The 22,839-nt window shown below is 39.1% G+C and overlaps 1 protein-coding gene across 4 annotated transcripts; it reads left to right on the top strand.

Moving 5' to 3' along the window:
* The first annotated feature begins 4,422 nt into the window (after positions 1-4,422).
* GTF2A2 (general transcription factor IIA subunit 2) lies at positions 4,423-22,522 on the top strand. 4 transcript variants are annotated; one of them, XM_008016402.3, is made up of 6 exons: positions 4,423-4,558; positions 4,930-5,151; positions 9,667-9,787; positions 11,076-11,180; positions 19,459-19,585; positions 22,238-22,522. In XM_008016402.3, the coding sequence occupies exons 3-6, from the start codon at positions 9,716-9,718 to the stop codon at positions 22,261-22,263; spliced, it is 330 nt and encodes a 109-aa protein (XP_008014593.1). In that variant the 5' UTR covers positions 4,423-4,558; positions 4,930-5,151; positions 9,667-9,715; the 3' UTR covers positions 22,264-22,522. The 4 variants fall into 4 exon arrangements, with proteins under 4 accessions (XP_008014593.1, XP_008014592.1, XP_008014591.1 ...); XM_008016403.2 differs by lacking the exon at positions 4,423-4,558 and adding an exon at positions 4,583-4,839; XM_008016401.3 differs by lacking the exon at positions 4,930-5,151 and having other exon boundaries at positions 4,423-4,839.
* The last annotated feature ends 317 nt before the right edge of the window (positions 22,523-22,839 follow it).

Raw genomic sequence — 22,839 nt, 5'->3', positions numbered from 1 at the left:
GTTTTTAATAGGTGGTTTTCTACCACATTAAGTACTTGGTTCTTCAGTTTAAAAAATACGAAGAATAACTTCAACCCTTTTTTGCGTTATTTTGATTTTTGATTTTGCAGTCATTGCTCCTAACGGTAGATAAGTGTTGCAAAAGTGATGTTTTTCTGAGTTTTTTTAAAAAAAGTAGAAGACTGTTCTGTTAACCATTAAAATTCAGAGACAACAGTGATAACACCTGGGATATAATGAAAATGAGGTGCTGTGAATCAGTAAACTAAAGGGATACCTGCTTTAACCTACACCTGAATGGAATCTGGTATAGAGATGTACCCACAATAAATGTTTTATAAGATTTAAAATCATAACTAGTAGGTTAGAGGAAGAGCACTTACTAAGTCTATTGTTTCTAATCTATAGCTATGCAACATTTTCCCATATTATTCCATTTTAATTTCCCATTACTGACTGAGGTGAAAGTATTAGTGATTGTACTTTTTATCTTTCTGTTGGGATCGTGGATCTAATTTAACTGGCTTATTTTGATGCTTCTGTCACTAGGCTCTAAGTGCCCCTTTTTTAGTCGGAAGTTTTTCATGTGAAATAATTTGATTCTGTGTTCTGCTTGATCATACTCTTAAGCACCAAGGGAAGATGTTCTATTCACCCCACAATTTAAGCTTATCGGTCTAACTCGGAGGGAGATATGTAGAAATATGATTCTAAGTAGGGTCTAGCAGAGTCATTGGAAAGTGATAAAACTAGGAAGAGAAAGCAAACCTTTATAAAGGGATAAAGACATAGCTGTCACCTAATATGCCACGGTATGTGTGTCCTTTTTTTTTTTTTTTTTTTTTGAGACAGAGTCTCACTCCATCACCCAATCTGGAGTGCAGTGGCACGATCTTGGCTCACTGCAACCTCTGCCTCCTGGGTTCAAGCATTTCTCCTGCCTCAGCCCCCTGAGTAGCTGGGATTATAGGCACATGCCACCATGCCTGGCTTATTTTTGTATTTTTAGTAGAGACGGGGTTTCACCATGCTAGGCTGGTCTTGAACTCCTGACCTCGCTATCTGCCTGCCTCAGCCTCCCAAATGCTGGGATTACAGGTGTGAGCCACCACGCCTGGCCACGTGTGTCCTTTTCATATTTCACTCTTGCTGAACATTGATTTACTCTTCCAAAATGGACATCACTAGTAAGTGCACTGAATACTGAAATATGCTGATTGGCAAGCATATATCTGTAGCTAGAATTTTTTCAACCATAATTCCAGAATTTAAAAAGGTAAGAGATCTGCTTTTTGAAAGAGGCCTTTTAAAAAGACTGTATAACTTTTCTATTTGGCCGTTTATGTGAATGCTCAGGGAATTTGGAAATGTGTTTTATACAGAAGTGGCTTTTTATATTTCTTTAAGTGATAAATTAGCATTAGGACATACCAGATAGAACAGGCCAGTTTCCTGATGAGGTTGGTAGAGATGTGACAGTAGGTTCATCCTTCCTTTTCCCATGTTATATGCAGAGAAGTGTTAAACTTGCTCAAGCAAACGGGAGTAGGAGATAAGCTGAAAATAGAGATTGCTACACCATTCTATTTTGTTTTCATGCCTGTTTTTTTCTCTAATCCTGTATGGACATTTGAGAAATGGACCACAAATCTGAGCGGGATAGAGTAAAAGGTATTAATGTGTGTACTTACAAGTTAGGCCTATTTTGCTGTTAAGGAGTCTGTCTTGTCATAGGTCATAGGAAGTGTGTAGTTTGAGTTGCTGGGAGAAAGAGTCAAGAACTTAGACTTGAATGGGAAGGCCAACTGGTGACGGAAGTGGGGTATTATCTACTCAATGTTCTAAGCTAATACAAAAGAATTACCTGGCAAGCATCCCCCTCTGCCCTTCTTGAGATTCTGAATGAATTTAGAATCAGATCAGTGGTGAGACCCAGTTATGTAACTTTCCTTTGAAGTTCTAAATGATAATTGAAATTAAAGTAGTATGGCATGTTTAACAGTAAGGAGTGACAATAAAATTTAAATATAACAGTATGTTGCAACAATTTATAGTAGACCTACTTATGTTTTGAGAACTAAGTAAAATGCTTTGAAAAGTTCACATAAAGCACTTAAGCACCAAATGAAAATGATTTTGTGCTTTCAAATTAATGATATTAGGCTTGTAGGATGTCTTAGAATAAAATATGATTCTAAGACATCCTACAAGAAGTTAAAACATTTGCATTCTGAAATTTGTACGCAGTTTGGCTAAGGAGGAACTTGGAAATTTTTATGCAGTTTGGCGAAGGAGGAACTTGGAAAATAACATTCATCAGCTTCTACACAGCACTTTTTGTATGTGGACTTTGTAAAGTTTAATGTCCCTGTAACAGTTGCTTGTTTATTTGTGTAAACCTAACTAGTAAATATTGATGGTGTTCAGGGCCACTGACTTGCACAGCCCTTGGAGCACTATTCGCACAGAACACAATTCAGAGTTTGTTAAGACCTTAACGCACTTTGATATCTATTTCAAAAATACTTTTGTTACCACAAGTTCGTTGCTGTCATTTAGACAAAATTAATGTACTGTGATGTTTTCCTACTCTTAGGATGATGTTGCCCAGCCTAGTACTGTCATTTTACATTGTGAGAAATTCAGTTCTGATGTCTGTGTGTGCAAGATATTAATGTGGTCCCTGTAAGAAATACTATAGTTGGTCATGATTTTCTAAGGAGATGTAATATTTTCTTTGACCTGTTAGGAATATAACTTGTGTCTTGATTTGTTGCACATCATATTTTTTGCAACATTAATGAATTTAAATAAATTAATTGGATTCGTCTTTGTCTTTTTATCACATTTTTCTTTCATTATGCTACTAAATTTTTGCTTTGAATTATCCTATAAACCTCTTAAATAATTTCAGACCTCTACACTTGGTTCCCTTTCTGTAGTCTGAGTGCTTCTATTCTTTGGGGATTAGAGAGTTCAGCCTGCTTTATTTATTTATTTATTTTTTTTTTTTTGAGACGGAGTCTTGCTCTGTCACCCAGGCTGGAGTGCAGTGGCGCCGTCTTGGCTCACTGCAAGCTCCGCCTCCCAAGTTCACCCCATTCTCCTGCCTCAGCCTCCCGCTTAGCTAGGACTACAGGCGCCCGCGACCACGCCCGGCTAACTTTCTGTATTTTTTTTAGTAGAGACGGGTTTCACCGTGTTAGCCAGGATGGTCTCCATCTCCTGACCTCATGATCTGTCCGCCTCGGCCCCCCAAAAGTGCAGAAATTACAGGCGTGAGCCACCGCGCCTGGCCCAGCCTGTTTTATTTTAATATAAAAACAATAGTGAAACTTTGTGTTTCATAGTTGAGAATTTTTTAAAATTAATGGGGAAGCCAAGGATGAAACCATGAGTGGCTTAAAATGAAAACATGGCTTAAATAAGAACTTGTTTAGTTCATAGACCTGCTGAGAGGTTCCAGCTGATAACACTTGGTAAATGTTTTCTGGGGTTTTTTTTTTTGCATGTACTCTAATCACTATTCAGCTATTTTGTAGGATAAACTGCTCTACACATTACTGCTGCATTTAAGCCAGTGTACCTAAAGTAATTTGTGATTTTGCAAACTCGAAATTCATATTGAAGTATTTCTCTTGCATATTAGATGCAAATGTTAAATATAACTTCTCCCAAATTAAGTTATTTATGAACCAGTCACAGACTAAAAGCTTTGCCTGACTAAATGGATTGCAGCCCTGTTTCGAGGGGTAAAGAAGATGCCCTGCTATAATTTTTTTTTTTTTTTTTTTTTTTTTTTTTTGAGACGGAGTTTCGCTCTCGTTTCCCAGGCTGGAGTGCAGTGGCGCGATCTCAGCTGATTGCAACCTCCACTTCCCAGGTACAAGCGATTCTCCTGTCTCAGCCTCCCAAGTAGCTCGGATTACAGGCATGCGCCACCACGCCCGGATAATTTTTTTGTATTTAGTAGAGGGGGGGGTTTCACCATGTTAGGCTGGTCGCGAAATCTCCTGATCTCCGGGTAATCCACCCGCCTCAGCCTCCAAAGTGCTGGGATTACAGGCGTGCGCCACCGCGCCCGGCCCCTGCTATAATCTTTTCACAATTCGTCTGCGAGGTCTTCAACAGTGTTACCCTGAACACACTTCCGGCATGAAATATGAATGCCCTACATTTCTTAAATTGTGCATCTAACAGTGGAGAAGATTAGTCTCTAAAAATTATAAGTCCCTTAGGAAAGATTTAGTAAACCTGGTGAATTACTGGAGCAGTGCGCCTGTCCACCACTTTAAGGCTTGAAGCTCCAGCCCAACGCCCCTCCTTCCATCTCCACGCCCTTCCCTGACAAGGCTTGAGTGGCGGGCGAGAGCAGGGCTGGGCGGGGCTCCCGGCCCCCTGGCGGGTGTCACTTCCAGGTTCCGCTAGCACTTCCGGGTCGGCCGCCCAGTTCTGCGGTTTCTGCGGCGGCTGGAGAGGTGGTCGGGGAAGTAGGAACCTCCTGCCAGGCTCGTGGCGGCTTCTTTCCGCTCCGCGGCGGGAAGCGCCTTACCCACAGGTAGTGGGTTAGGGAGGGCAGGGTTAGGGAGGGAAGCAGGGCCGCGCTTCCTGCCGCCCCTTCGGAGTCTGGGTGCGTTGGTCGGGTAGTCTCTGAGGGCCGTTCGCTCCTGGGATCGGCCCGTTACCGACCGTTGCCGGCAAGGCCCCGCGGCCGGCACCGGAGAAGGGCGGCGAGGCGGCGGGGAAGGTCGCGTCCCGCGCGGGAGGCTCGTCGTCCACCGGGCGCCCACAGAACCCACCTGGGAGAGGTCCTCAGCCCACCACCGTGTTTTCAGCCAGGTGAATGTCTTAAAGCATCCAGTAGCGCCCTGTGGGTTTTGCCGAATTTCGGAGAGCATTTTTTAAATGTCTCCTTCCTGTGCTTTATAGCTTGTTGTTTGAAGTCTGCCTTCCAACTTTCTTCGTGCGAACTCCGACAAAAGGAACGAATTTTAAACTGGGTGGTTTAATCAAAAAATGCTAGGACGAGTTACTTCCCAATTTGGAGACTTAAAATTTTCTGAACTGCAAAACAAGAAGGGAACAGTAAATTTCTGTGGCTGATACCACGTCTAAAAGATTAGAACACTTCGCAAGGAATTTTTAAAGAATGTAAGGACACTGAAATCAGTAGTTTTAACAAACGTTTAAATAACGCATAGCTGTTTTCTAGATAAACTCTTAAATTTGTCAAATGGGACACGATGCTCGATTCTGTATTCCTATTTTGCAAAGTTTTTATCTCTCTGTTGGGATTTCTTGCCCTTTTTAATCCCCTTTCCCCTCCCACACACACATTATACTTACTGCTATCTGCCTTCGTTTATTGAACAGATTTTTTTGTTTCTGTTTTTTGGCTCCCATTGTGTGCCAGGTACTGTTCTAGACGCCTAGTTTACTTAAATGAACAAAAGAAAAAGCTTTGCCCTCATGGAGCTTACATTTTATTAGTGGATGCAGAAAATAAATGTAAAATAAATACATAATGGTGTTAGAAGGTGATGGTGCCATCAAAAAAAAAGAGGAAGATAAAGGAGTACGGGAAAGTTCCAGAGTGGAGGTGGGAACTGGTATTTTAAAGACGATGGTGGTTAGTTTAAGCCTCATTTAGTAGGTGTTATTTGAGCAAAGACTTGAAGAAATTAAGAAAATTAGCTAAGTAAATACCAGGAAGAGCGTTCAGGCAGATAGGAAAACCAATACAAAGGCTTTTAGGCCTGTCATGTTTGAGGAATAGCAAGGAAGCCTGTGTATCTGGAGAGGGATGAGCAAGAGTTTTGGGGGTGGAGGGACAAGAAGATAAACTCAGAGATCATGGGTAGCCGGATCATCGTAAAGGCTGATAGAAGCCATGGGAGATTTTGAATAGAGGAGAGGTGTGTTCTAACTGAAGTTTTAGAAGATCACCCTGGCAGCTGTGAGTTGTGATTAGAGTGTAGGGGTGCGTGTAGAAGCAGGGAAATCATTTAGGAGATTTTTGCAGTAATCCAGATGACGATGAGAGTGGCCCAGGCCAGGGTGATAAACCATAGAGATGGTGAGAAATGGCTGGATTCTGATTGCATTTTGAAGGTAGGCCTTACAGGATTTGCTAGGAATTAGATATGGTGAGTGAGATAGAGGAAGTGGAGGATGACTTCAAAGGTTTGTCCAAGCTCGTAGAAGTATGGAGTTATTTAAGCCACGATGCAAAAGGTAACAAGTAGAGATGTTGAGTAGGCAGCTAGATCCAGGAGTAAGAAGTTCTATGCTGTATGAATTTGGGGATGATCAACGGTGGTATTTAAACCATGAGAATAAATGTTATCAGTAAGGAATGGGTGTAGACAGAAAGCAGCAGAGGATCAAGGACTGTGTCCTGTGATATTAAGAGTTTAGGGAAAATGGGATCAACCAGCAAACAATATTAAGAAGGATGAACTTGTGAGTTAGGACAATCCAAAAAGGGCAGTGTCCCGTAAACCAAGCTAAGATCCTTTACGAAAGAGGAGGGAGTACTCAGGTGTGTCCAATATTCTGATGGAGGCTAGAGAATTAGCTTTAGCAGTGCCATTGATGACCTTCCCCAACCTGTTTCCTTAGAGTGCTAGAGGCAAAAATGAGCTTAAGAGAAGATGGGAAAAAAGGAATTGGGAGACAGTGACTACAGACAAAACTAAGGGATTTTACTGCAAAGGGGAACTGAGAAATAGGGTGTAGCTGGCAGGGGATGTGGGTTCAGGGCTTTTTGTTTTGTTTTACTTTTTAAGGTGAATAGAGGACAAGTAGCCACCTGTTTGTTTGCTAATGGAAATGATCCACAGAGAGGGAACATTTGATGGTGAGGGAGAGAAGTAACAACTGAATTGTCAGAACAATATCCTTGAGTGAACTAGAAGACAATGCCTAATACAAAGGTAGAAGGATTGGATTTAGATAAATATAGGTATAAAGTTCAACTATAGTGACAGGAAGGCAGAGTATATGGGTACAGGTTGGGCTTCCCAAATCCAAAATGCTCCAAAATCCAAAATTTTGAGCACCGATATGACACTGAAAGGAAATGCTCTTTGGAGCATTTCAGAGCTTGAATTTGGGGTACTCAACCCATAAGTATATACGATGCAGATATTCTAAAATCGAAAACACTTCAGGTCCCCAGCATTTCAGATAAGGAATGCTCAACCTGTATAGCTATTGGTAGGTAGCTGGATGTGTCTGTGAGTCTGGAAGTTACTGCTTCAGTTTCCTCAGTAAAGTGGAATACTTTGTGTCGTACTCAGATATTTCTAATATATTAGCACTCTGACATATTACCAAATAATTCACTCAACAAATAATGCATACTACATATGTTGTTCTAGTTTTGAAATATGTAACTGAACAAAAGTCCCTGTCTTCACTGGGTCATCTATTTTAGCAGATGGAGACAGAATAAGTGTATATATGTCAGCTTCAGTTATGGGTATGAATGAAAATAAAGCAGTGTGAGGAAGAAGGGAAGTAATTATTTCTTACAGGTTGATTATAGAAGGCCTTTCTGATGAGGTAATGTTTGACCCAGAGATCTGAATCAAATGAGGGAGTGAACTATGCAGGTATCTGGGAAGAATAGTGTCAGGAGAAAGAACCACCACCACAAAGGCCTTCAAGCAGGATCATGCTTCTCATGTCAAAGAACAGCAGGGGACCATTATGACCACAGCAGAGTGGGAGGGTGTGTGGGTGAAGATAGGGAAGTAGGTATTGGGGGGCCTAAATCACATAGGCCTTCCAAACCAGGGACTCTAGTTTTCAGTGAGATGGGATGCTACCATTGGTGGTTTTGAATAGACCAGTGATGTGATTTGCCTTATGTTTTAAAGTCTTAGTGTGGCTGCTATGAGGGTAGGGTTGGTATAGGCAAGAATGGAAATAAGGAGACCATGAGTTATCACATTAACTTTGGTGACAGATGATGGTGACTTAGGGTAATAGCATTGAAGATGGTAGACGCTGTCAGATTCTGGCTATAGTTAGAAGGAAGAGCTGAAAGGTTGGCTGATGGATGCCAAGTAAGAAAGAAAGAAGTTACTCTTGACTCTAAGGTTTTTGAGCTGTTGCAGGAAGACTAGATTTACTGTTTATTGAGGTAAGACTGAGGACAGCATGTTTGCAAGAGTAGCATCAGGAACATGGTTTTTGACAAATTGAATTTGAGCTACCTACTTGATACTTTTATCCAATGTCAAGCAGGCAGTTTTATATATGGGTACAAAGGAAGAATTGAGGGCTGGAGATACAAATTTGGGAGTCATCCCCAGATAGTACATGGTATTTAAAGCCATAAGTCTGGATGAGGTAACTAAGGGAGTAAAGTATGTGGAGAATAGAGGACCCAAGAAAACTTAGGGCAGTTCAACAGTTAGAAGTCAGAGAGCTGAGGAGGAACCAGCAAAAGAAAATAAGAAATACAGTGGTATCCAGTGACATGAGAGAACTGAGAGTAGTGTCTCAAAGCCAAAGATATGTTTCAAGAAGGCAGAAATGATCTGTAGTATCCAATGCTAACAAGGTATGAAATGTAAGGACTGATGGCTGCCCATTATTTTTGCTGAGTTTTATTTGATGATTGCTTCTCAAATGTATTTTCCCCTGTCCATCTCCAGACTGAAAATGCCATGAGGTCAAGATCTTACACCTGACGTGTAGTGGAAGCTCAGTAAATGTTTATTTACTCTGTACTGCTGCCACCGTTTTCGAGCCCCCATCCCTCTTCTGTTTCTAAATCTCGCACTCAAGCCCAGCTGTCTGACCTTTCCTGACTAAAATGCTTCAGTGGCTCCCCACTCTTTGCTCCTATCCTGCCAAACAGTTCCATCTATGCTGTCTCTTTCAGCTTCATCTCCTGCCACTCCCTGTTCATACTTATGCCCTGATAATGTAGAACAGTTTATGTTTTTCCCTACAAACATTTCATCCTTCCATGGCTTTACTTATTCTGTCAGCCTCTGGAATGACTTCCCTCCTCTGCTTGGCTAAAGTCTAGTTTAAAGAACCTGGAAGCTTTTCTGAGCCAGCTCAGTCTACAGGCAGCCTCTATGGTATGCGTTGTATCTTTATCACAGTTCTTATACTGAATTTAATCTTTTTGTATGTATGTTACATTCTTTAGCGTATAAATTTTTAGGATTTGGGAGCATGTCTTTAATCATCTTCTTCTCCCTGGAACCTGTCACAGTGCCATCCTCTTGGTAGGCACTCTGTGAATACTGAATTTAGAGAGAACAGGAAAATAAAGGGGCAGACATGCAAATATGAGCTGCAGATTTTACCAGTGACTTGACAGCAGGTAGAAAGGATAGTACATGGAAAATTCTAGACTAAGTCAGAAGGCAGATATTTGAAGGAAATGGAAAAGACATTTTAATAAATATAACATCTATACTGCATAAAGGAGTATGAATGCCTATGTCAAAATCACAGGGAAAAAAACTGGAAAATCATTTGTAGCTATTTCTTGTAATTCTAAAATGATTATATAGTAATTTGCAACCACTAAGCATTCTCCTAGTTCTATATTAGAATATTGGAAGTAGATGATATTATATACATAATTTATGATGTTACAGTATGATCTTTTTTAACAATTTTATATTAAATTTTTAGGACATCAATGCAAGCTTGAATAAGAAAAGCAAATTCTTCCTCCTAAGCCATGGCATATCAGTTATACAGAAATACCACTTTGGGAAACAGTCTTCAGGAGAGCCTAGATGAGCTCATACAGGTGGGAGACTGAATTAAAAATCAAACACTTTTATCTAGATGGGTTTACAGTAATTCTTGTCATATCACTTAAGCAAAGAGAAATGAGGTAAAATATCTTGGGCTGTTTGACCCAGCAAGTCAGTAACACTGATCAAATAACCTCAAATTCTTGTTTATTACACTGTCCTCACAACAGGACACAAAATATGATTGAATGGTATCATTAAATATAACTAAATCTGGGTATGTGCAGTGTTTCACACCTCTAATCCCAGCGCTTTAGGAGGACAAGGTGGAAGGATCGCTTGAGGCCAGAAGTTTGAGAGCAGCTTAGGCAACATAGCCACCACCCATCTCCACAAAAATTTAAAAAATTAGTTTGGTGTGGTTGCGCATGCCTATAGTCCCAGTTACTCAGGAGGCTGAGTAAACTCTTGATCCCAAGAGTTTGAGGCTTAAGTGTGCTATGATGGTACCACTGCACTCCAGCCTTGGTGACAGAAGAAGACCCTGCCTCTAAATAAATAAAGTTAAATCTTCAGAAATTTTTGTTCTACATAAAAATTGAGATTGTTGGTTTCCCCCTTCTCAAATTTAGGGAAGAAAGTCTTAATTCTTTTTAGCTTTAAGGTAATTTTATCCAGTTTAATAAAGTCTTCTGAGATTTACAAGTCTGAATTTATATTTCAATTTTGAGAAAATTAACCCTTCTATATAATTCTCCCAAATAAAAACATATTAAGTATTTCCGACTGGGCACAGTGGCTCACGCCTGTAATCCCAGCACTTTGGGAGCCCAAGTCAGGTGGATTACCTGAGGTCGAGAGTTAGAGACCAGACTGACCAATGTGGAGAAACCCTGTCTCTACTAAAAATACAAAATTAGCCAGGTGTGGTGGCGCACACCTGTAATCCCAGCTACTTGGGAGGCTGAGGCAGGAGAATCGCTCGAACCCGGGAGGCAGAGGTTGTGGTGAGCCGAGATCACGCCACTGCACTCTAGCCTGGGCATCAAGAGCAAAACTCCGTCTCACAAAAAAGGAAAAGAAAAAAAAAAAGACAAAGTTTTGTTCTGGCTTTGTAACATCACTGCGTGTTTTCTTTTCAAGATTGTTTGTGTCGAGATAGTACAAAAGATATCTTCAAGCTTTGCTGCTTCATCAGTTATGGCAAAGGAGATAAAGGAATTCTAGTTTAGAGGCTTTGGTTAACCTCAGTTAAATTTTAGATGATAATTTGTATATTTTTATTTACTTTGTCTTTAATGTTCTTCCCTAAGCGGATTTATGACCTTTACCTTTTCTCAGTCTCAACAGATCACCCCCCAACTTGCCCTTCAAGTTCTACTTCAGTTTGATAAGGCTATAAATTCAGCATTGGCTCAGAGGGTCAGGAACAGAGTCAATTTCAGGGTAAGGATATTTTCCTGAATCTAGAAGCCTATACCAATGGTTGGTAAAACAGTGGGGTTTTTTTTTAGGACCCCTACATATTTGTTAATCATAGGAAGAGGTGGCTTTAATCAGTTTTTGGAACTTGTTTTATAATAACTAAATTATACTTTTCAATCAACTATATATTACACTAAGTTGGTCCACTTAATGTGAGATACAGAGATGTTTTTAGATTTTTATTTCATTGTTTCATAAATCAGCCTTTGTATGTTTGGCTACGTTCCCTGAAGAGTTACTGAGATTCCAAACACCTGAAATATTATCTGCAGGATTCAAGGTAAGTGGCAGAGTAATCCCCAAGGTTCTGTTATGGTTTTCAAACTCTGGCCTTTCCCCATTCCAGGGAAGTAGAGTTATTTCTAGAAACTTCATGTTGCCTCCCTCCTACTCTTAGGTAACTTGGCTGATAAAAAACCTGATCTCTAGTGATAGATAACAGTCCATTCTGGTAGCTTGGTCTCACTTGAGTCACTTATACTTTGAATAGTAGTAATCCAAAGCTGGATAAAATTATCTCTATTTCCTGATAACTTCAGATTAAGGGCCCATTGAAAGAGTCATGATGCAACAGAAAGAATTTTACCACATTATGGTATTGATGGACTCATATAGTATATGATGATGTTTGGTTATTACTTATCTAACTATGCTTATATTGTATTATAAGGCATAACCTATATAAATATGGTCAAAAGAAGGTTAAAATATGGTTAACAACCAAAATTTGATCATTAATTAACATCTGCCTACTTTATTTGGTACTTAAACATTCAATAAACAGTTTGAGTGTCTATTAACATACCAGGCATGCTCTAGATACACAGAGATGAAAAGATAACATACCAGGCATGCTCTAGATACACAGAGATGAAAAGATAACATACCAGGCATGTTCTAGATACTCAGAGATGAACAAGATAGACAAAACCCCATTTGACTTAAATAAGTCTCATGTATCAGTTTCATGTGCCAAAAAATTATGTAGAGTAAAATATGCCTTCAAGACTATATAATTTGACCAGTGGATCCATGAAGTTTTAACAGTAATGATTCTGCCAAAATTAGTTTGTGTTTTTTTAATATACCCATATGCAGAAGTCTGCCCAGGTGATCTATGTTAATACATAAATTTTGCTCTAGTAAGAAATTTGGTGGACTACTTATCAGAGGCAATGTAGTTCACAACGCCTAACTAGTCATCTTCTAGGTGCATTATTGTAGGTTTCTAGTTTGGATTTCTTTAGCTACAGTTAAAGTAATTTGACATTTACATTTATCTTGCACAGTGTTTTGTAAGTTTTGTCTGTTTTCCAAAAGCTATATATATAATTGCTCTCAGCCTTGATCAGAACTTTTCCATTCTTTCGTTTTATTTTCCTGCTGCTGCTATTCTAGCTCAGGCTTTTATCACCCTACTCCTGGGTTATAGCCAACTTGATCAATTTTAAGTCCAGAATGTTTGCAAATGACATTCTGTTTAGCTTAGTGTAGCATATGGCTAAGACAAAAGAGATAATAGTTAGAAGTATCTAATTTTCAGAGCCATTTTGCTAGATCAAATTTAAGTATATATTTTTCGTTTATAATTTGCTGACCTAGCAGTAAGAAGCATCCTTTACAAAAATAGAATAGTTCTGTATAGCATGTTAAATTGTTTTTGTTTTAAATCCTTTTATGGGTTCCATATAAGTGAAATTATTTAGTAGAGTATTATAGGAGAAAATCTCAAGTATGAGAGCTAAGGTTTTAATCATTTATATGTTTTAATTTATTAGTTAAAAAATCTAAATATATGTACCATGGAGCTTGAACTGAATTAATTTTTAGGGAGAAAATTCAGATTGAAGTAGTATGTATAACTAGGCTTTTATTTTGTTTTCTTTTTTTTTTTGAGACGAAGTCTTGTTCTGTTACCCAGGCTGGAATGCAGTGGTGCAATCTAGGCTCACTGCAACGTCTGCCTCCTGGGTTCAAGTGATTCTTCTGCCTCAGCCACCTGAATAGCTGGGATTATAGGCGCGTGCCACAACGCCCAGCTAGTTTTTGTATTTTTAGTAGAGATGGGGTTTCACCATGTTGGCCAGGCTGGTCTCGAACTCCTGACCTCATGATCCGCCCGCCTTGGCCTCTCAAAGTGCTGGAATTACAGGTGTGAGCCACCCCACACAGCCATAAGTAGGCTTTTAAGGAGCCATTGTATGTTTTTGGGAGAACATATTCCCATAGATAAAAGTAATGGTTACTTAAACTTTATAGTGTTGACAGTAATTAAACAAGCATTAAAAGATTTTTATAGTGTTTAAAATTTAAAAGTTTAAAATTTAAAGTTTAAAAGATTTAAACTTTATAATGTTGACAGTAATTAAACAAGCATTGAAAGATTGAATGCCATACCCCCAAAAAATAAGATTTAGTGATCAAGAAAAATAGCCCTTCTAACAAAACTGAAGGTTTGCTTTTCACTGTTTTTTGATGTTTCTATAACAAACATTTATTATATAACTTTTAAGATGTTCTTTTAGGCTGGGCACGGTGGCTCATGCCCTGTAACCCCAGCACTTTGGGAGGCTGAGGCGAGCAGATCACTTGAGGTCAGGAATTTGAGAGCAGCCTGGCCAACACAGTGAAGCCTCCTGTCTACTAAAATGAGCTGGACGTGGTGGTGCACGCGTGTAGTCCCAGCTACTTGGAAGGCTGAGGCAGGAGAATCGCTTGAATCCAGGAGGCGGAGGTTGCAGTTAGCCAATATCACACCACTGCACTCTAGACTGGGCGACAGAATGAGACTGCATCTCAAAAAAAAAAAAAAAAAAAAACCCAAAAACTTGTTGCCCAGTTGTGGATACATGTAAAACCAAAAATGTATTTATTAAAAGTGCATTGAAGATATAATTTGGCCAAATGATTAAGTGTTAAAAGTAATATTTGACCAAAGCCAAATATCTACTTATAGAAGGAACTTTTTGAATTTAAAGAATTCAAAATTTCACTTTGAAAATTATAGTTATCAGGCAGCTCAAGCCTGTAATCCCAGCGGGTTGGGAGGCCAAGGCGGGAGGATCACTTGACGGCAGTTCAAGACCAGTGTGCGAAATACAGTGAAACCCTGTCCCTACGAACAAACAAATAAATAAATAAAGTAGCCGGGTGTGATGGTGTGTGCCCATAGTCCTAGCTACTCGGGAGGCTGAGGTGATAGGGTGGCTTGAGCCCAGGAGGTTGTGGCTGCAGTGAGCCATGATCATGCCATTTCCTTTCAGCCTGGGTGACACAGCTAGACCCTGCCTCAAAAAAAAAAAAAAAAACTATATGTATGTATATATGTATAAACACATATAAATTATATAATATTTATAATTATATAATATATGCACATATAAACTGAAAGACATGTATAATATAATGTTTGTAATTATATAATTATAGACTATATGTATATATATACTATATACATATATAAACGTAGTTTTTATACTAGAGATACTAAATGGATTCTGACTTTCAAATGAAGAGAGTAAAAAAGCAAGATATTTAAATAACTTAAAATTGTATACAGAAAAGCTTATTTCGTGGTAGATTCTAGTTCAAATTATTCTAAAAAGATTTAAAGCTTATTTCATATTAGAGATTCTAGTTCAAATTATTCTAAAAGGATTAATCTCTTACATTTAACTTTTTAAAAACATTTGTTGGCTCAAAAGTTACCTAGCTAATGTGCTCTTTGATATTGTCAACTTAATTTTCATCTACAATTGGAAGGCATTTAATAACTTTTCTTTAATATCTTTCAGTCAAGATTTGTAGCATTTTTATTTTTGCAGTAAAATAAATGAAGTATATAAACTTATACTCCAACTAATGGAATTTCAGCATATGATATGTAAGATTTTTCACTCCAGTCTACATCTAAAATGCTTTATTTATATTTGAAAGTGAATACTCACATACTGGCTCGTAAATCCCAATGACTTACTTTAAATTATTTACATAATATTATCAAATGAAAGTAATTTACTGCAAGCTAAGCTATGAGGACACAAAGGCATAAGAATGATATGACTTTGCAAACGAACTTTGGGGAAAGGGTAGGAGGGTGGCGAGGGATAAAAGACTACACATTTTGTAAAAGAGAAAGTAAGGCAAGGCACAGTGGTTCATGCCTGTAATCCCAGCTCTTTGGAAGGCCAAGGCAGGCAGACCACCTGAGGTCAGGAGTTCAAGACCAGCCTGACCAACATGGTGAAACCCCGTGTCTACTAAAAATACAAAAATTAGCTGGGTGTGGTGGTGGTGCGTGCCTGTAGTCCCAGCTATTCGGAGGCCAAGGCAGGAGAATCACTTGAACCCAGGCGGTGGAGGTTGCAGTAAGCCGAGATCGCACCACTGCACTCCAGCCTGGGCAACACAGCAAGACTCGGTCTCAAAAAAAGAAAGTAATGTACACACTTATTTTTTCTTTTTTAAGATGGAGTCTTACTCTGTCACTCAAGGTGGAGTGCAATGGCGTGATCTCACCTCACTGTGAGATCTCACCACCTGTCTCCCAGGTTCAAGTGATTCTCCAACCTCAACCTCCCAAGTAGCTGGGATTACAGGCACCCACCATCATACCTGCCTTATTTTTACATTTATGTAGGGGTTTCACCATGTTGACCAGGCTGGTCTTGAACTCCTCACCTCAGTGACTCTCCTACCTCAGCCTCCCAAAGTGCTGGGATTACAGGTGTGAGCCACCACACCTGGCCAGTAATATACACACTCTTAAGATCGTGGATTACACACACATTCAGGATGCTGGAAATGAACATTGAGTTTGGCATCTAGCTGTTTAGCTTTCCAGAGGCTCAGACTGTAGCAAACGAGCAGATTTAATTTTCAGATATATTTTATAGGTTTACAATTTTGTGTCTTTTTCCCTTAATCATGGGTGATTTTCCATGTATTTATCACTCCACTGAAATTGCTGTTCCCAAGTTATTTTTGCTAAATCTAATGCATCATTTGTAGTGCTATTGATTATTCTTTTTTAAAAACCCCTATTTCACTTGAAACCATACTGTGTGAGCTTTTCTCCTATTCCCTGACCTTTTACTCTCAGACTCCTTTGTAGTTCTGTCTCTGCTTATCATTTAATTGTTGGTATTTCTTAGGGTTATAGAGTGCCCCCACTATCCTTGGTCTCATCCAACCCTCTGGCTTTGGTTAAAGTGAATATCATGTTCTCATGCTTTCTGCTATACTCCAACTACTTATTGGACATCATGACTTAGATATACCTGAAATTCAACAAGTTCCAAATTTAACTTTACTCCCAAACCAGCTTTTTCTGTGAATGCATTGACATTCAAGCCAGAGACTTGGGAGTTACCATGGATTTCTCTGTTCCCCAACCCCACCATATTTATAGTTGTCCATTCCTACCAGTCCTACTTTTTAAAGTCTCTCCATTTCTATTGATCCCTTTATTATTACTGTAGTAAAGCCACTTTCACCTCTCTGATTCACGCAGCTAACAGACATCAGCTTCATAGCTGGTCTTACTTCCTTTAGTCATATTCCTGTCTAATCCATTCTTTATGTCATTACCAAAACTGCAAATCTGATCAGACTCTTCTGCTTAAAATCTTTCACTGACCTCCAAGTACCATTAGGATGGGGCAAAGGTTTTCCAAGGTTCTCCTTTATCTTAGGACCTCCTGATGTGTTCTGTTTTCTGGAATTGACCACCCCATTCCAAGTGTTTGTCTTCCTTTCCATTATCCCTCTTCTCCATTGACTCTTATTCTTTAGTACTCAACTTAAACTTCACTTTTTGAGAGCAGCTGTCTGCCTTGTGTCCTCCATACCCTTGAGTGCCTTTGCTCTACTCACAGTACCCACTCACTCACTCTTTCATAGCACTGTTACACTATGTATTTACTTGTTTTAATGATCTCCCTGCTAAACTCAGCTCACCAGTGGCAGGGACCTGTGCTTACCATTGTATCCTCAGAGGCCAGCATAGTCTAGCACACAGTAATTATTCATTTATTACATTCATTCATTCATAGCCATCAGTTTCCTTAATCATTCTCACTTGATAGACTATTTAGATTGAATCCAATTTTTGCTATTATAGTAATATTGCAGGGAGCATTTTTGTGCTTGGTGGTTTGTTTCTGAGTTGAAGATTTTAGGCATTTTAAGTGTTGCATACTAAATTTCCTGTGTGACTCTATGTGTGCATGTGTATATCTCAGGTTTTAATTGTATTCTGCTAGTGTCCATGCACGACTTTCATCACATTCTTTTTAAAAATTTCCAGCCGGGCGTGGTGGCTCACACATTTAATCCCAGCACTTTGGGAGGCCGAGGTGGGCAGATCACCTGAGATCAGAAGTTTAAGACCAGCCTGGCCAACATGGCAAAACCCTGTCTCTACTAAAAATACAAAAATTAGTCTGACGTGGTGGCAGATGCCTGTAATCCCAGCTACTTGGGAGGCTGAGGCAGGAGAATCGCTTGAACCCGGGAGACAGAGGTTGCAGTGAGCCAGAATCACGCCACTGCCCTCCAACCTGGGCAACAGAGTGAGACTCCATCCCAAAAAATAAAAATAGGCTGGGCATTGTGGCTCACGCCTGTAATTCCAACACTTTGGGAGGCCAAGGTGGGCAGATTACCTAAGGTCAAGAGTTTGAGATTAGCCTGGACAACATGGTGAAGCCCCATCTCTACTAAAAATACAAGAAGTAGCCAGGCGTGGTGGCCTACACCTGTAGTCCCAGCTACTCTGGAGGCTGAGACAGGAGAATCACTTGAACCCAGGAAGCAGAGGTTGCAGTGAGCTGAGATTGCACCCCTGCACTCCAGCCTGGGCCACAGAATGAAACTCCATCTCCAAAAAAAAAAAAAGTAAAAATTTCCTTTTGATGCTCAAGTATATATTCCTATTTTAAAAAAACAAAAACAAAACATAAAACATAATTAGAAGAATGTGTTCTGGGCATGGTGGCTCACACCTGTAATTCCCAGCACTTTGGGAGGCCAAGATGGGAGGATTGCTTGAGGCCAGAAGTTTGACTAGCCTGGCCAACATAGCAAGACCCTGTCTCTATTTTTAAAAAATATTAAAATAGGCTGGTGCAGTGACTCACGCCTATAATCTCGGCACTTTGGGAGGCCAAGGCGGGCAGATCATCTGAGATCAGGAGTTTGAGACCAGCCTGGCCAGCGTGGTGAAACCCTGTCTCTACTAAAAATACAAAAGTTAGCTAGGCATGGTGGCCTGCATCTGCAATCCCAGCTACTCAGGAGGCTGAGGCAGGAGAATAGCTTGAACTCGGGAGGTGGAGGTTGCAGCGGTCCAAGATCGCACCACTGCACTGCAACCTGGGCAACAGAGTAAGACTCGGTTTCAAAAAAAAAAAAAAAAAAAAATTACATAGGCCAGATGTGGTGGCTCACGCCTGTAATCCCAGCACTTTGGGAGGCTGAGGTGGGTGTATCACCTGAGGTCAGAGTTTGAGACCATCCTGGCCAACATGGTGAAAACCCGTCTCTACTAAAAATACAAAAATTAGCTAGGTGTGGTTTCGGGTGCCTGTAGTGCCAGCTACTCAGGAGGCTGAAGCAGGAGAATCTCTTGAACCCGGGCGGCGGAGGTTGCAGTAAGCCGAGATCGTGCCACTGTACTCCAGCATGGCAACAGAGCGAGATTCCGTCTCAAAAATTTTTTTTTAATACGTGTGAATAAATTATAAGTTTCTCAGGACAATGTTGTAGACGTAGTGAGTAATACAGTAATGCATCTGAGGCAAGTCACAGGATTATAATTTAGTGTTTCTAGGAAGTCCCTGCTTTTGTACATTTGGAGAATTAACATACATAATATGTAACTTTTAACAAATATTTCCATAATAATTTGAATGAACTTTCATAATTTAGCCACATGAGGGCAGTAGAAATCCAAACGCAAGTTTTTATTTTTTCTTTATATTTCAGGTAAGTAATTTGCAATGGAGACTGAAAATAAGAGTGCCAACTAAAATATTTTTGAACTCTTCCCTTAGCAAATTTGTCTGGCTTTTTGTTTGTTTGTTTGTTTTAAGTAGCTGGGATTAAAGTTAAGGAAAATCTTAAGCATTAAACTTATTAACAATTATGTTCTTGGTAGCCAAGATCTCTTAAATTGCTTTGGAGAAAAATGTGAGGGGAAAAAACGTTTCATGGTATTTCTAAATGTTTTGTTTTAAAGGGCTCTCTAAATACGTACAGATTCTGCGATAATGTGTGGACTTTTGTATTGAATGATGTTGAATTCAGAGAGGTGACAGAACTTATTAAAGTGGATAAAGTGAAAATTGTAGCCTGTGATGGTAAAAGTAAGTGCTTGCCTTATTTCTGTGAAAGCAAAGCTACTTGAAACCTTGTTTTTATAAGCCTTTAGAAGATCTGCATCCATATGGAAAGCCTAAGGGGGAAAATGGCCCAGTGATCAACTCCCAGATACAGCCCAGGCTTCTATCTCAGCTAAATTCTGGATTATGTATCTCAAACAGTGCTCTTACTGACTTCAGGTGGATACATTTCAAATGACACACAGACTACTTACACAGATTGGATTTGTGTGGGGAAAAAAAAATAAGCAAATTAATAAGTATTTCTTCCCTATTTCCGTTAAAAATTTTAAGTGTTTATCAGGCTTTTCAGACACCTTTAAGAATTTTGACAATCCTATGGTTTCTATGTTGCTGGATACCCGTAGATTTAAAGAGTTATTTTAAACAGGATTTTAATTAACCGTAAGAACTTTGGAGTCATGATGGTAAATATTCATCTAATCTGTTAAATATGACATGTGCAAGTGAACTTTTCACACCAGACCTAGGAACTTCTTCAGGTCCTTAAATGTTTCAAAAGCTATACACCTCTAATTTCTGTTTCATGATTAGTTATTTCCTTTTTGCTAAGTATATTTTAAATATACTTTATAATCTGAACCATTTTTGTTTAAACCTCTAATTTCTGTTTCATGATTAGTTATTTCCTTTTTGCTAAGTATATTTTAAATATACTTTATAATCTGAACCATTTTTGTTTAAACCTCTAATTTCTGTTTCATGATTAGTTATTTCCTTTTTGCTAAGTATATTTTAAATATACTTTATAATCTGAACCATTTTTGTTTAAACCTCTATAATTTCTGTTTCATGATTAGTTATTTCCTTTTTGCTAAGTATATTTTAAATATACTTTATAATCTGAACCATTTGTGTTTAAGAGCAGCTAGTCTAGAAAGTGAATAGAAAAGACTGCTGCTCTTTGAGAGGGAGTTTTGAAAAGCAAAAGAAATGTAGAAAGTAATACCCTCCATTTCCCTGTTTGAGTTGGATTTGTTTTATGTATTTTGCACTTCCAAAGAAATGGCTAATCACTGAAGAAATGTAGAGAATACAAAAAAGCACATAGAAGAAATTCTCTACAACACTACCTGATGGTGTTATAACTACCCTATTGAATATTATATAGCCTGTTTTTTTGCAAAAATGTATGTATATGTAGACATTTGTAAATATATTTTTCACTGAGTTTACTACCCTTAAGCCATTTTTTTTCAAGACAGAGTCTCGCTGTATTGCCCAGGCTGGTCTCAAACTCCTGGGCTCAGGCGACCTTCCCACCTCAGCCTCCCAAAGTGCTGGGATTACACACCTGAGCCCCTGCACTTAAGCCTGATTTTTAGTGGCTACATAAAAATTACACCTTCAGCCCTTTAATTAAAGAAATAGTCTCTTCCAGATATCACAAAGTCTCTGAACCTAGCAGCGTTACTGTTCGTGACTTGTGTTCAGAAGGTTACCTAGGAATAATCATTCTAAGAACTTTGGGCATAGTAACTTTTTATTATAGTCATCAGATACATCTTTGTCATTACAGCAAGGAACAGTGTTATATTTGGGTCTTTTTAAAAGTCCTGTGAAGGTGGTGCTGTTTCCTGAATCATAACATTTCTATATTTGAAATTAGCCACATATGGCTAGCCAGTGGTTACTGTATTGGACAGAACCGATGTAGATTATTAGTAGTGTCAGTTTCAGTCATTTGAACCATACCGGAGAACGAAAAAGTCAGTAAATAAAGCCTCTGAACAAAATAAATATTGATGTATAATATCAAAAGAATCCATGTAAAGGTATGTGTTTTACTGATAGGAGCTCCTGTCTGGTAGTCCTTAGTGTGTGTTGCTCTTTACTGTACAAGATTGTTTTCCAGACTTCAGTGGATGAGGAGTAGCAGATCGGCCTTGTTTATTGCAGTAGTTTTTAAGGATTTTCTCCCGCTTCACAGTGTAGTAACTGATCTTCAGTGAGAAGATTGTTGACTCAAAGAAAGCTTAAATTGTATTCCATTTACTTTATATCTGCAGAAAAGAATGCAGTGTTAGAGGTTTGGGACAGTAGGCCAGGCGCGGTGGCTCACGCCTGTAATCCCAGCACTTTGGGAGGCCAAGTCGGGCAGATCACTTGAGGCCAGGAGTTCGAGACCAGCCTGGCCAACATGGTGAAACTCCATCTCTACTAAAAATACAAAAATTAGCCAGGCATGGTGGTGTCCGCCTGTAATCCCAGCTGCTCGGGAGGCTGAGGCAGGACAATTGCATGAACCTGAGAGGTGGAGACTGCAGTGAGCTGAGATCACACCACTGCACTCCAGCCTGGGCAACGCAGTGTGACTCTGTGTAAAAGACCTGGGGGAAAAAAAAGTGTTATATAACAATTACATGAACCAAATGTAGTTCAACTTGGTTTTACTCTAGTATGACTATGAGGAGCTAAGCAACTTTATATCTGCTTAAAAGAAGTTCTCAAGATATTTCCATTGTCAGCTTCCCTCTTTAACCCTGCCCTCTGTTCTTCCCCACCCCTCAAGCCACCACCACTATTAGTCCTGTGTTCTACATTTTTGATAGTCTTAAAATAGTTAATTTTAAAATTAAATTGCTCCTTGAATTTACTTTCTCTTTTGTTTCCTAGATACTGGCTCCAATACTACAGAATGAATAGAAAAAATATGGCTTTTTTATGCCATCTTCTGTTACTCATTGCTTTTGAAGAGAAGCATAGAAGAGACTTTTTATTTATTCTAGAATTGCAGAAATGACTACACTGTGCTATCAGAGAATTCCAGTAGAAACTTATAACTCTGTAGCCTCTTACATCACCTTTATTATACAGCATGAAAAAAAAGACTTTTTTTTAATGACAAAAGTTGTTGCCTTCCTAAGAACCTTCTTTAATAAACTCATTTTAAAACTCTGAGTAGTAACTGGTGAAACTATTAAGGTAGCAATATGAAGATATTAGATAATGCGTTTTCTCATTTCCTTTGCAAGGAAGATGATGCTCTTTCAGAATGCTTAATAAAGCCATGTTAGTTTTGTCAGTTGCAACTTTACCTGATGAAAGCATCAGCAGGGGCAAACCAAATTCTGGATGGAATTTTATTAAGAAAATCCCTTGCTTTTTAAAATACGAAACCAAAGTTAATCATTGGTATAAAAAACCCAAGTACAACTTGATTAGGAAAAGTTGGACTATCATAGCAAAAACAAAACCAAAAAACTTTCCTTCTTAGA

This window comes from Chlorocebus sabaeus, chromosome 26 (assembly GCF_047675955.1).
Source record: "Chlorocebus sabaeus isolate Y175 chromosome 26, mChlSab1.0.hap1, whole genome shotgun sequence".
NCBI classification, from domain to species: domain Eukaryota; kingdom Metazoa; phylum Chordata; class Mammalia; order Primates; family Cercopithecidae; genus Chlorocebus; species Chlorocebus sabaeus.
Note: the sequence above shows the minus strand (reverse complement) of the source record. Positions and strands in the feature narration are given on the sequence as shown.

Coding starts and splice junctions, on each gene's coding strand:
- GTF2A2 (XM_008016402.3), top strand. CDS start 9,716: ATGGCATATCAGTTATACAGAAATACCACTTTGGGAAACAGTCTTCAG. Junction 9,788..11,075: donor GCCTAGATGAGCTCATACAG/GTGGGAGACTGA, acceptor ACCTTTTCTCAG/TCTCAACAGATCACCCCCCA. Junction 11,181..19,458: donor GGAACAGAGTCAATTTCAGG/GTAAGGATATTT, acceptor TTTGTTTTAAAG/GGCTCTCTAAATACGTACAG.